Source organism: Pristiophorus japonicus, chromosome 11 (assembly GCF_044704955.1).
Source record: "Pristiophorus japonicus isolate sPriJap1 chromosome 11, sPriJap1.hap1, whole genome shotgun sequence".
NCBI classification, from domain to species: domain Eukaryota; kingdom Metazoa; phylum Chordata; class Chondrichthyes; family Pristiophoridae; genus Pristiophorus; species Pristiophorus japonicus.
Window position 1 is genome coordinate 213,766,476 of NC_091987.1, and position 12,331 is coordinate 213,778,806.

At 46.6% G+C, this 12,331-nt stretch overlaps 1 protein-coding gene across 5 annotated transcripts in view; it reads right to left on the reverse strand.

Annotated features, from left to right (window-relative positions):
• Positions 1-12,331, reverse strand: part of kmt2a (lysine (K)-specific methyltransferase 2A) — a 173,993-nt gene that overhangs the window by 63,266 nt on the left and 98,396 nt on the right. For all 5 annotated transcript variants that reach the window (XM_070894510.1, XM_070894509.1, XM_070894508.1 and 2 more), the window contains exons 13-15: positions 10,688-10,808; positions 7,393-7,506; positions 5,548-5,732 (exon numbers count right to left, since the gene is read on the reverse strand). In XM_070894510.1, coding sequence (XP_070750611.1) covers positions 5,548-5,732; positions 7,393-7,506; positions 10,688-10,808 — 420 coding nt within the window. The remainder of the gene's footprint in view (positions 1-5,547; positions 5,733-7,392; positions 7,507-10,687; positions 10,809-12,331) is intronic.

Below are 12,331 nucleotides of genomic sequence, written 5' to 3' on the forward strand. Positions count from 1 at the left end.
AGGATGACTTGCTTCCACGAGAGTTCACAGATATTTCAATGAAGGACCCGATGTTCCAGTCCTGAACTCCAGTTAAGGGGGTGAAAGATTCCTGTACGTGGATTTTTTTAATGTGTGGTGACCATTGCATGCCAGCCATCCCACGGGCTTGACAGAGCTAGGCCTTTATCCAGTGGCAAGGATTAACCAGGACGACTGGAGATCTGCTCTGCTGCACGGACCTAGTGCACACACATATCGCAGTGTGGGCTGGCTCGTGCTGCCCCTGGGCCCTCGGCTCTTCTGGGCCCCGTACCCTCATTCACCGCACCTCCGCCATGATATTCCAAGGCCTGGCGCTCCAGCTCTATTTATAGCCCCGACCTGCGGTAGTGTTCTTGCACAGGTCGGGGCGGCCCATGATGTTACATGGAATGTAACCAATACAGCATGAGCACAAAACTCAGTTCCTTTCAACTTACTCGAGCCTGCTCCGCCAGTCAATATCATAGCTGATCTTCTACCTCAACTCAACTTTCCTGCACTATCCCCATATCCCTTTAATAGCCAAATAATCTATCGATCTCGGCCTTGAATATACTCAATGACTGAGAAACGACAGCTCTCTGGGGTAGAGAATTCCAAAGATTCACAACCCTCTGAATGAAACAATTTCTCTATCTAAATGGCTGACCCCTTATCCTGAGAATATGCCCCCTAGTTCTAGACTCCCCAGCCAGGGGAAACATAAGAACATAAGAAATAGGAGCTGGAGTAGGCCATATGACCCCTTGAGCCTGCTCCACCATTCAATCAAATCATGGCTGATCTGATCACGGACTTCCCCGCCCGCTCCCCATAACCCCTTATCCCTTTATCGTTTAAGAAACTGTCTATCTCTGTCTTAAATTTATTCAATGCCCCAGCTTCCACAGCTCTCTGAGACAGCGAATTCCAGATTCACTACCCTCTTGAGAAGAAATGTCTCCTTATCTGTTTTAAATGGGTGGCCCCTTATTCTAAGATCATGCCCTCTAGTTCTAGTCTCCCCCATCAGTGGAAACATCCTCTCTGCATCCACCTTGTCAAGCCCCCTCATAATCTTATACGTTTCGATAAGATCACCTCTCATTCTTCTGAACTCCAATGAGTAGAGGCCCAACCTACTCAACCTTTCCTCATAAGTCAAACCCCTCATCCCCAGAATCAACCTAGTGAACCTTCTCTGCGCAAGTATTCACTCAGAGAGTTGTTAACCTGTGGAATTCCCTGCCGCAGAGAGTTGCTGATGCCAGTTCATTGGATACATTCAAGAGAGAGTTAGATATGGCCCTTACGGCTAAGGGGATCAAGGGGTATGGAGAGAAAGCAGGAAAGGGGTACTGAGGGAATGATCAGCCATGATCTTATTGAATGGCGGTGCAGGCTCGAAGGGCCACTGCTGCACCTATTTTCTATGTTTCTATGTTATCCTTTCGTAAATATGGAAACCAAAACTGCATGCAGTATTCCAGGTGTGGCCTCACAAAAGACTTCTCTGCTTTTATACTCCTTGCTTTACAATAAAGGCCAAGATACCATTGGCCTTCCTGATCACTTGCTGTACTTGCATACTATCCCTTTGTGTTTCATGCACAAGTACCCCAGGTCTCGCTGTACTGCGACACTTTGCAATCTTTCTCCATTTAAATAATAACTTGCTCTTTGATTTTTTCTGCCAAAGTGCATGACCTCACACTTTCCAACATTATACTCCCTCTGACAAATTTTTGCCCACTCACTTAGTCTGTCTATGTCCTTTTGCAGACTCTCAGCATCTACTCTGTCAACCCTGCAAGAATTTTATATGTTTCAATGAGATCACCTCTCATTCTTCAAAACTCCAAAGAGTCTCTCCTCATATGACAATTAACCCCATCCCAGGAATCAGTCTGGTGAACCTTTGTTGTACTTCCTTAATTCCGTACTGAAAATTCCAGATCTCTACCAGGAATATCCGAGACATCCACTGGAATCAAGGTAATTTTCCACAGGGACAGACGGCCCAAAAATAAAATAGCAGCAAAAACCAACCTGCCTTTCATGTCCTTACTATAAACAGCCCTGAATTGTCCTAAGAAACTACCTTTTTGATGTGTATCTATGGGCCCAAGTTTCCACAAGAAAAAAAACAGGTGCCCCGCCGAGCTGGACGCCCGTTTTTCGCGCCTAAAAAAATCCTCGGGATTCTCCACCTACCTGTAGGTCCTCTGGCCCTCGGCGCAGCCAGCACGAGCTGTGGGGGGGTGGAGCCAGGTCCTTGCGCTGAAAACAGTGCCGGGACCTCTGCACATGCGCGCTACAGTGGGCACGCAAGTGCAGTAGCTCCAGGCGCCGAACTGTGTGGGAGGGGCCCGAAGCACGCAGCCCCTAGCCCTGGCCCAATGGCCTCACTGGGGCTGCGTGAATAAAGCTCCTCCCACGGCCAGCTCCTGCTTCCCCCCCCCGACCAGACCCGACACCCGCTCCCCCCCCCTGCCTCCGGACCAGACCCGACACCCGCTCCCCGCACCCACCCGGCCCCCGGACCAGACCCAACACCCGCTCCCCACCCCCCCCCCCTGCCTCCGGACCAGACCCAACACCCGCTCCCCCCCCCTGCCTCCGGACCAGACCCAACACCCGCTCCCCCCCCCTGCCTCCGGACCAGACCCAACACCCGCTCCCCCCCCCTGCCTCCGGACCAGACCCGACACCCGCTCCCCCGCCCCCCTGCCTCCGGACCAGACCCAACACCCGCTCCCCACCCTGCCTCCGGACCAGACCCGACACCCGCTCCCCCCCCCCCCCCGACCCGAGACCCGCTCTCCCCCCCCCCACCCCCCACCGACCCGACCCACGCTCCTGTTCCCGCTCCCCCCGACTGGACCCAACCCGACCCGCGTTCCCACCCCCCCCCACTGGACCCGACTCCCGCTCCCGGACTGGATCCGTTCCGACCTGACCCCCCCCTCTCTCTCTCCCTCCCCCCCTCTCTCTCTCCCTCCCCCCCTCTCTCTCTCCCTCCCCCCCTCTCTCTCTCTCTCCCTCCCCCCCTCTCTCTCTCTCTCTCTCTCTCCCTCCCCCCCTCTCTCTCTCTCTCTCTCCCTCCCCCCCTCTCTCTCTCTCTCTCTCTCCCTCCCCCCTCTCTCTCTCTCTCTCTCTCTCCCTCCCCCCCTCTCTCTCTCTCTCTCTCTCTCCCTCCCCCCCTCTCTCTCTCTCTCTCCCTCCCCCCCTCTCTCTCTCTCTCTCTCCTCCCCCCCTCTCTCTCTCTCTCTCTCCCTCCCCCCCTCTCTCTCTCTCTCCCTCCCCCTCCCCCTCCCTCTCTCTCTCTCTCCCTCCCCCTTCCCTCTCTCTCTCTCCCTCCCCCCTCCCTCTCTCTCTCTCTCTCCCTCTCCCCCTCTCTCTCTCTCTCTCTCTCTCCCTCCCCCCCTCTCTCTCTCTCTCTCTCCCTCCCCCCCTCTCTCTCTCTCTCTCTCCCTCCCCCCCTCTCTCTCTCTCTCTCTCCCTCCCCCCCTCTCTCTCTCTCTCTCTCCCTCCCCCTCCCTCTCTCTCTCTCCCTCCCCCTTCCCTCTCTCTCTCTCCCTCCCCCTTCCCCCCCTCTCTCTCCCTCCCTCCCCCTCCCGCTCTCTCCCTCCCCCTCTCGCTCTCTCCCTCCCCCTCTCGCTCTCTCCCTCCCCCTCTCGCTCTCTCCCTCCCTCTCTCGCTCTCTCCCTCCCTCTCTCGCTCTCTCCCTCCCTCTCTCCCCTTCTCTCTCTCCCTCCCTCCCTCCCCCCCCTCTCTCTCCCCCTCCCCCCCCCCCCCTCTCTCTCCCCCTCCCGCTCAGCGGCACGAACGGCTGCAGAATTCTCCTTGGCTGAAGCACTTTCACACAGGTAGGAAGATGGTTTATTTAATCTTTTCTTGGCTTATAAATGTTTATTCAGGTTGGATTTATTTGTATAATATTTGTAGAAGTATAAATAAGGATTTATTGTAGAATTTAATGAGTTCCCTTCTCCTCCCCTCCCCCCCCCACCTCGTTCTGGACGCCTAATTTGTAACCTGCGCCTGATTTTTTAATGTGTAGAACAGGTTTTTTCAGTTCGACAAAAATCTTCACTTGCTCCATTCTAAGTTAGTTTGGAGTACGTTTTCACTGTGGAAACTTTGAAATCAGGCGTCAGTGGCCGGACACGCCCCCTTTTGAAGAAAAAATTCTGTTCCAAAGTAGAACTGTTCTACCTGACTAGAACTGCAGAAAAAAAAATGTGGAGAATTGCGATTTCTAAGATAGTCCGTTCTCCACCAGTTGCTCCTAAAAATCAGGCGCAAATCATGTGGAAACTTGGGCCCATTGTTGCAATTTAGGTAAATACAGCAGCTAAATTACACACAGTCTCACAAACAATGAGAAAAATGACCAGTTTATCGACGAAGGAATGTTGGCTAGGACAGTGGGAAAATCCTTTGCTGTTCTTTGAATAGGGTCACCTGAGCAGGCAAACAGGGCCTCGGTTTAACCTTTCATCCAAAAGACGGCAACTTCACCAACGTAGCCAAGATCATATGCTCAATTGCTGGAAATAGGACTTGAACACACAAACTACTACGTCAAGAGGCGAGAGTGCCACCAACTGAGCTAAACTGACACTAATACGGACCAGAAAGGACCTTGGTTTTATTCTCAGTCTGTGCTAACATCAGGCAGGAGGGTGGGTGATTGCTACAAATAGTTTTGTACATATCCAGACTGGGTAAGAGAGAAAAAAAAAAATCATAGTTGGATTTCTGCCCCTGAATGGTATCCAGTTAATTCTGCTGTAAAGTACATGTGGATGGCAAGTGATTTTGAAGCTCTCCACATCAAATACTCTACGGATTCTCAATGACGAGGCGTAAACCATGAAGAATGGCTGCTTGATCAAGGGACAGGGGGTGAATTGCGAAATGGAATCCAGAAAATCAGTACCTTCAAAAAGAAAGCAACAAAATTGGTGGCCAGGTGGAGTGACTGGAAAAATCAGACACATTATGGAACTGGTCACTTGTCTGCCAGGTTAGTTGGGTTATGGTGTTTTGCCTGGAGTATCTTATGACACACAATTTTTTTTTTTAAATGTCTTTAAGTCGCCCTCCTTTTTTGAACACATTAAATAGTTAAAGTCACAAACAACATTTAGAAACATTACTTTTTAACATTAATTCTACCATGAGCCTAATTTATTCAATGTTTCACTCAACCATCAGATATGGGATATGTTATGTAATACTCAATGGGGGAACTATGCAAACACACTTTATTAGTCATCAGTATGTCCTTTAAGAAAACTCTCTCAAAGATTCTGATGTATTTCCTAAGCTAACAAGGCTCTTTCATCCACCGAATAGTCTGCTCAGTTCATTTAAGACAGTATACAATTCTATTGAAATAAAGGAGCCAGTAGTAACAATATGAATTGACAATTAACAGTATGAATAGGGGTCACTTGCCTGCATTACCAACAATGTAAAATATGCCTTTGCCAACTCTTTGTTTGACACTGTCGTAAAGCAGCAGCTCAGACTCACCTGCCTGTAGCGTAACAAGTGGCTGGTTGTTCTAGAATTTAGCAGTGCAGTCAGGATTTGCTTTAAAGAGATTTGCAGTTCCTTGCCTAGCGCCAGCCGCCATTCCGCAGGGTGTTGTTCAGTGCAGTTTATACACGTGTACGCCACACTTTCTGGAAGGTTTGACAAGATTTCGTACATTTCATCTGGAAGGAAGATAAAAGCAACGGTAAACATGTCATGACTGGCAAGTGGATAACTCCTGATTTTGATACAACAGCTTCTTCATACTTTTCATGGTAAACCTGCTTAATGCCTGGGGCATATGCACATGTGAAGGCAGCAGTGTGTGAATGGGTGCAAGGTACTGGAGCAGTTATGTGCTGCACTACCAAATGGGGCTTTGCAGCCGCAGTTTCCCCGTCAGCTGAACTGAGTGGTCACTAGTCAATCAGATCCGTCATGTATTATGAATGAGAGGGAGGGAAAATCAGTAGGACCTAGGCATCTTGTAATGGGACCCGTTTCATGTGACATGGCTATGAGCTTGGAGGACTAAAGGAGGGAGGGAGGGGGGAAAGAGGGGAGCATAAAGCCACTTACAGAAAACAAGGGAGAGTTCACACTAAAATAATAATGCTGTAGAATAGAATAGGATAGGATGAGATGGGTCACATGCAACAAACCCAGAATTTGCTTAAACCTGATCAGTATGGACTTGATAACTGGTTCTTGTACACAGCATCCACCAATGGCACAGTATTCATGTTGGGACAATTTCCGAGACAGTGAAAAGTGAATGGGCAACTGACTCGAGGTAGTGCCTTTCTATCCACTGTTATATTTGTATGAACTACTAAAATGGTTTAAATTTGTTCATCTATAATCAAGGATACATGGGCTCACTGGGACAAGTTACGTATCCGTAAAAATTCATGCGAGGGGAAGAGATGACGAAATATATTTACATATATATTTGTGTAGAACCTCATAAAACAAGTTACAGTTACATCTGTGAAGCTACCGCATCCTAATAATCATTGTAGCTTTACTTGCCGAGCTCGGATTAAAAACAGAAGCACAACCATCATTTTTCTTGCTTGAAAGAAAATCAGCTGCAAATATTTGCTAGTCCTTCATTGTAACCAACAAAAGAAATCCTATATCGGAACAGGAGGAGGCCATTCAGCCCTTCCTGCTATTCCGCCATTCAATTAGATCATGGCTGATCTGTATCCTAACTCCATCTATCCACCTTGGTTCCACAACCCTTAATACCCTTGCCCAACAAAAGTAGGTAATGAACTGTGCAGAAGAAAGTAGAGCATAAGGAAAGAACGTGGATGGAGGCAGTCAGAGCCAAGAAGGCAAACACGCAGAAATCTATAGTGGGGAATAATCTCATGCAACTAACCCTGTTCAATTAAGAAGAGTTGTAGTCTTTCTGAATTTAAAAACTTATCCCTTTGAAGGTGTGAGTTTTTTAAAGTATCAAAGCGCTGTTAAACCCCAGCAAAAGCCAGCACTCAGAATAAGAGTGGAGCAAATTGGACAGCGATGAGAAGGCAAGTAAAACAGCAGTTCTGTTTGGAAGATTGCTCGTGCTAGAATAAAAATATAAGGGATTCTAACATCATAAGGGCCAGAATTTAGGTGGGTTGAGGTCACATGAGAAACAAGCTAAACAGGAACTCGAGTGACTAATGGTATGCAACAGATTATGCATTTATACTTGTAGGTACTTAAACTGGAAGTTCTGTACAAACAAAATCTGAACCAAGCAAAAACATATCAACCAGCCATTGCATCTCCTTAATGGGCTATCATATGTTTCAACTACAAAACACAGCCTGCATTTTAAAATACCTGACAAGCTTTCACACTTTGCATGAACCCAACGATCACATTTTCCACACTGCATCATCTTGCTCTCATAATCGTCATCATCGTAGCACTTGTCACACAGCGGGCAGAAGTTTCCTAAAAATAAACAGCAATTTACATCAACACAGCTGGTGTCCTTTCACAGTGTTCCTGATAATCCTCAACGCTGTTATCACATGCTTTGTATATAATTTTATTAAAATGGACTGGCATTCTACTCCTCGATCTACCAAGATGCACAGAATACCATGCAGCATACAGAACCGAGGACAATCAGCCAGGTGAGTAGGTTGTTCAACGTGCCAATGAGACTTAGGATCACCAAAATTACTGCTGTGTGGATTTTCATAAACAAATGGAAGGGAATCACAGAATGTAAAACCCCTAAATAGGTTTCGTGTAATTAAATCAGAACTTGACTTATTCAGTCATTGCAAACCTGTGGGCCTGAGAATAATGCTAGATATGTTTTATCCACCTTGAATGGGATTAACTTAAGTGTCTCTCCAACCTCCCCTGGTTTCCTGCTCGTGCAATACTGGCCATAGCTTATCTCCTGATGAACGTCAAATTGTACAATAGTGACATTGCAAGTACCATTTAACTTGACAGTAACAACAAAGTGATTCAAAGTTTTTTTTTTAAGTCAACAAGGGCCTCCTCTGATTGCTCAAATGGTTCAGGCAGTTGAGCAGCTAACTTAACCAACCAGACTAGGGAGGTCTCAATCAATGTTCCCGCTAAGCTGCTCGGTCATCTGCAAGGTCCCACGCAGGCTGCTCACCGGCTCTCGCGCTGTATATACCGCGCTTGCGCAAAAACCTGAATGGGCCGCGTATTGGGGGGAGGCAGGTCGTGCAGGAGGCAGTGCAGCTTACGGGGATGTTGGTCTCGATCCCTAGTCTCTGCACTTCGCTGAGCTTTATAACAATAAGGGCACTACAAGTGACCTCAACACCCGTAGGTTGGGGGAGCCCTAGAGGGCTTCTGTTTGCTATCTATCCCATCTCATTCCCCACCCCCATCCCTCCACAAAGTTCATGCACTAGGAAGGGTAGGATCAGGCTCATCCATGATTTTAAAAAATTCATTCATGAGATGTGGGCGTCGCTGGAAAGGCTATCATTTACTGCCCATCCCAAATTGCCCTCGAGGAGGTGGTGGTGAGCCACCATTTCAGAGGGCTGTTAAGGGTCAACCACACTGCTGTGGGTCTTGAGTCACATATCGGCCAGGCCGGGTAAGGGCGGCAGATTTCCTTCCCTCAAGGACATTAGTGAACCAGCTGGGTTTTTGCAACAATTTGGTAGTTTCATGGTCACCATGACTGATACTAGCATTTTATAATTCCAGATTTATTTAATTAACGAGATTTAAATTCCCCAGCTGCTGTGGTTGGCTTTAAGCTCGCGTCTCCGGATCATTAGTCCAGGCTACTGGATTACTAGTCCAGTAAAATAATCACTAGCTATTGTACCCTGAGATTCCCCTGCCAATGGAAGAGCCTGGCAAAGCTCACATATGACAAGGCGGGCAAGGTACAGAAGGGTGGTGACCAGACTACTGAATGAACCGTAGCCCAGAAAGAAATCAACATCATCAGAAAAGGTGGAGAGAGGGAAAGAATAATGATAGATATGTTTTATCCACCTTGAATGGATTGACTTAATGTCCCTCTACTCTCCCCATCCTGGTTTCCTGCTTGTGTAGTACTGGCCACAGCTTACCTCCCGATGATCGTCAAATTGTCACACAGTGACATTGCAAGCACCATTTAACTTGACAGTAACAACAAAGTGCTTTCAATTTTTTTTGGAAATACCAAATCAGGATACCAGAGCCAAAGCTTCACAAATTACTTCTGCCACCTGTGGAACCCTCGCCCAAACTGTATCCACTAAATATCTTCCCTTGTAGGCAGAAATTCAAATTCTGAACCCAAGTTTTAGAAACATAGAAAAATAGGAGCAGGAGTAGGCCATTCGGCCCTTTGAGCCTGCACCGCCATTCAATATGATCATGGCTGATCCTCTATCTCAACACCATATTCCCACTTTCTCCCCATATCCCTTGATGCCTTTTATGTCTAGAAATCTATTTATCACCTTCTTAAATATATTCAGTAGCTTGGCCTCTGTGGTGGAGAATTCCACAGGTTCACCACCTTCTGAGTGAAGAAATTTCTCATGTGAGGATACTTCCAATTATGGGAAATCTCTGGCTCAACCACCCGTTTGGCACTCACTACAATTTCACCAAATTGCTTCTTTCCTTTGAAGATCAAATTCAGGACTCACATGTCCTTATTACACTGCCTGTCAGCTGTAACCTGTTGTTACGACACATTAATCTATTATTTTTAATGAGATATTTCCTGCCCGGCACCTTTCGCTTTTGCAAATTTCAGTGTCATACAAAAGATATATAAAAAAATCAGAAACAAATGAGTAAAGTACAAGGTTCCCCCCAAATACGTTAAATTACACAGGAGCCAGAATGTCTGTGGCTCCTGTCGGACCGTACCAGTTAAAAAGAGAAAGAGGGCCATGGTTCTAACCTGACTGAAAATTAAACTGTCTTTAAGCTCAGCTAGCCTTTACATAACAGCCTTTGTGGCTTTAAAGAGACACAACTGCAGTTAGGAACAAAGGAACAAAAAAGACTTGCATTTCTATAGCCCTTTTCCACGACCTCAGAACGTCCCAAAGCTCTGGTTGGGGTGGAATGTAGATGTTTTTTTAGCATAAGGGGTGTTGCAGTGGTGTGGGGCGGACTAGTTGGGCTGGGTGCTCTTTGCCTTTCCGTCATTGTTTATGGGTTTGTATGTAAACTTTAGGGCTGCTGACAAAGGGCCGTGCAGCTTTGTTGGCCGGCGCGGACACGATGGGCCGAAATGGCCTCCTGCGCTGTAAATTTCTATGTTTCTAAAGCACTTTACTGCCAATGAAGTATTTTTTGAAGTGTAGTCACTGTTGTAATTTTTTTTAATTGTTGATGTGGGCGCGTCCACTATTATGGCAAGTCCACTATTTATTGTCCGTCCCTTGAGAAGGTAGTGGAAACGTAGCAGCCAATTTGCGCAGAATAATATTGTGCATTACATGCTATAACGTTCTTATCCTTATGAAACAGCACATTACCTGATTTACTGTGAGCAACGCCATGTGAAAAACATGTTTTTATATATTTTGAGACATTACCTGAATCACTTAATTGCTATCGTGTATTCATTCCTGGTACCAATTATACTATGAACAGAATATACAGGCGAGCTTACCTTTATCGAAGAGTTTCGCACATTCATGACACAAAGAAAAATCATGTGACCACTGTGCATCCCAGCCTTTCCCTGGTGTTGTGGCTCCACAACTCTTACATCGGACACATTTGGTACAGATCTGCAGTGGAGGAGAACTTTATTAGAAAATACTGAGAAAGCCTCAAATTAAAACAGAAAGTGATAGAAATGCACACAGCAGTTAGCATCTGAAAGAGACAGAAGCAAATTGATGTTTCAAGCATAAGCTTCATCAGATTTCATTCTGTTCTGATAAATCAGCAATCATAGGCCAGTCCCTCGAAATCTGATAAAGGACCAAACCAAAGTGTTAATCTTCATCTTTCAGATCCTGATCAGCTTGCTGTGCATTTTCAACATTTTCTGTTTTCAGTTCAGATTTCTAGTTATTTGCAATTTTTTTTTAATATCTCTATTAAAAGGACCTAGACAGATATACATCAAGAGGCTTAAATCCAGAGAGTTCAAGACTGACCCTCAATCTCAGCAAACATTTACTGAGGTTACTCTTAAAACATGAACTCGCCTGGTTCTTTGCCTGCGAGGTAAGACATGCAGTGATACTGGCAAATTGCAAGGTGGCTCACCCTCAGAGTTTTACTCCATTTCTTCACTGAAAATATATCACCTACACTTGCCACTTCCCCAGAATCCCCAAAGCAAGTTTAGGAGCTCACCCCATGGAAAACTGTAGGAGCGCCAGTTACTCAAGTTAGTGCAGTGCATCAACCAATGTGTTGCTTAACAATGCTGTCCTCGGTGAACAGATTTGGTCCTGTCCACATAACAGGGGGAAACTCACTGGCAGTTGCATAAGGAGACCAGGCCTCAACTTGCTTATGTGTAGGTAACCAGAAAGCAGAAATGGTACAATGACGAATCTTCTGCAAACACGGAAAAGCATAGTGGAGACTTTGTCCAGTGAATGGGAAACAGAACTGTAAAGAAGTTTAAGGCAGGGACCTTTACATGGCATGCAAAGGGAGTGTCAAATCAGTTCTGTTCTAATGTATTTAACGGACCATTAAGAGTTTCCTCACTGATAGCCTGGATTGTTCCTGCAGTATATATTCTGTAATGAAGAACTACATTAATATATTGATTTAACTACATGTATTTGAATAACACTTCTTGAAATCTTGTCCAATACACATTTTATTTTATCTGTATACATTTATCTCCCAATTAGCAGTTTCTTAACCACAAGAAGAATATTAATGCTCTGAGGGCGGCGAGTCAGTAAGGGCCCTGTGGTCGGCAGGTCGGTAAGGCTCTGGGGTCGGTGAGTCGAGAGATCGGTGAATAGTTAGGCCCTGTGATGCCGGCGAATTGATAAGGCCCTGAGGTCGGCGAGTTGGAAGGTCGGCTATTAGGTAGGCCCTGTGAGGTCGGCAAGGCCCCGAGGTCAGCGAGTCGATAAGGTCCCGAGGTCAGCGAGTAGGTAGGCCCCGCGAGGTCGGCGAGTCGGGAATTCGGAGACTGGGAGTTTGGAGGCCTCGGAGGTCGGTGAGGTGCGTTGGTAAGTAGCTCTCTTTTCTCTATTTCTTTTAGGCTGGGAGTTCTTAGGCCGAGATGTCGGGAGACCAGAGAGTTCGGTGAGGCGAGTTAGTAAGTAGCTCTCTT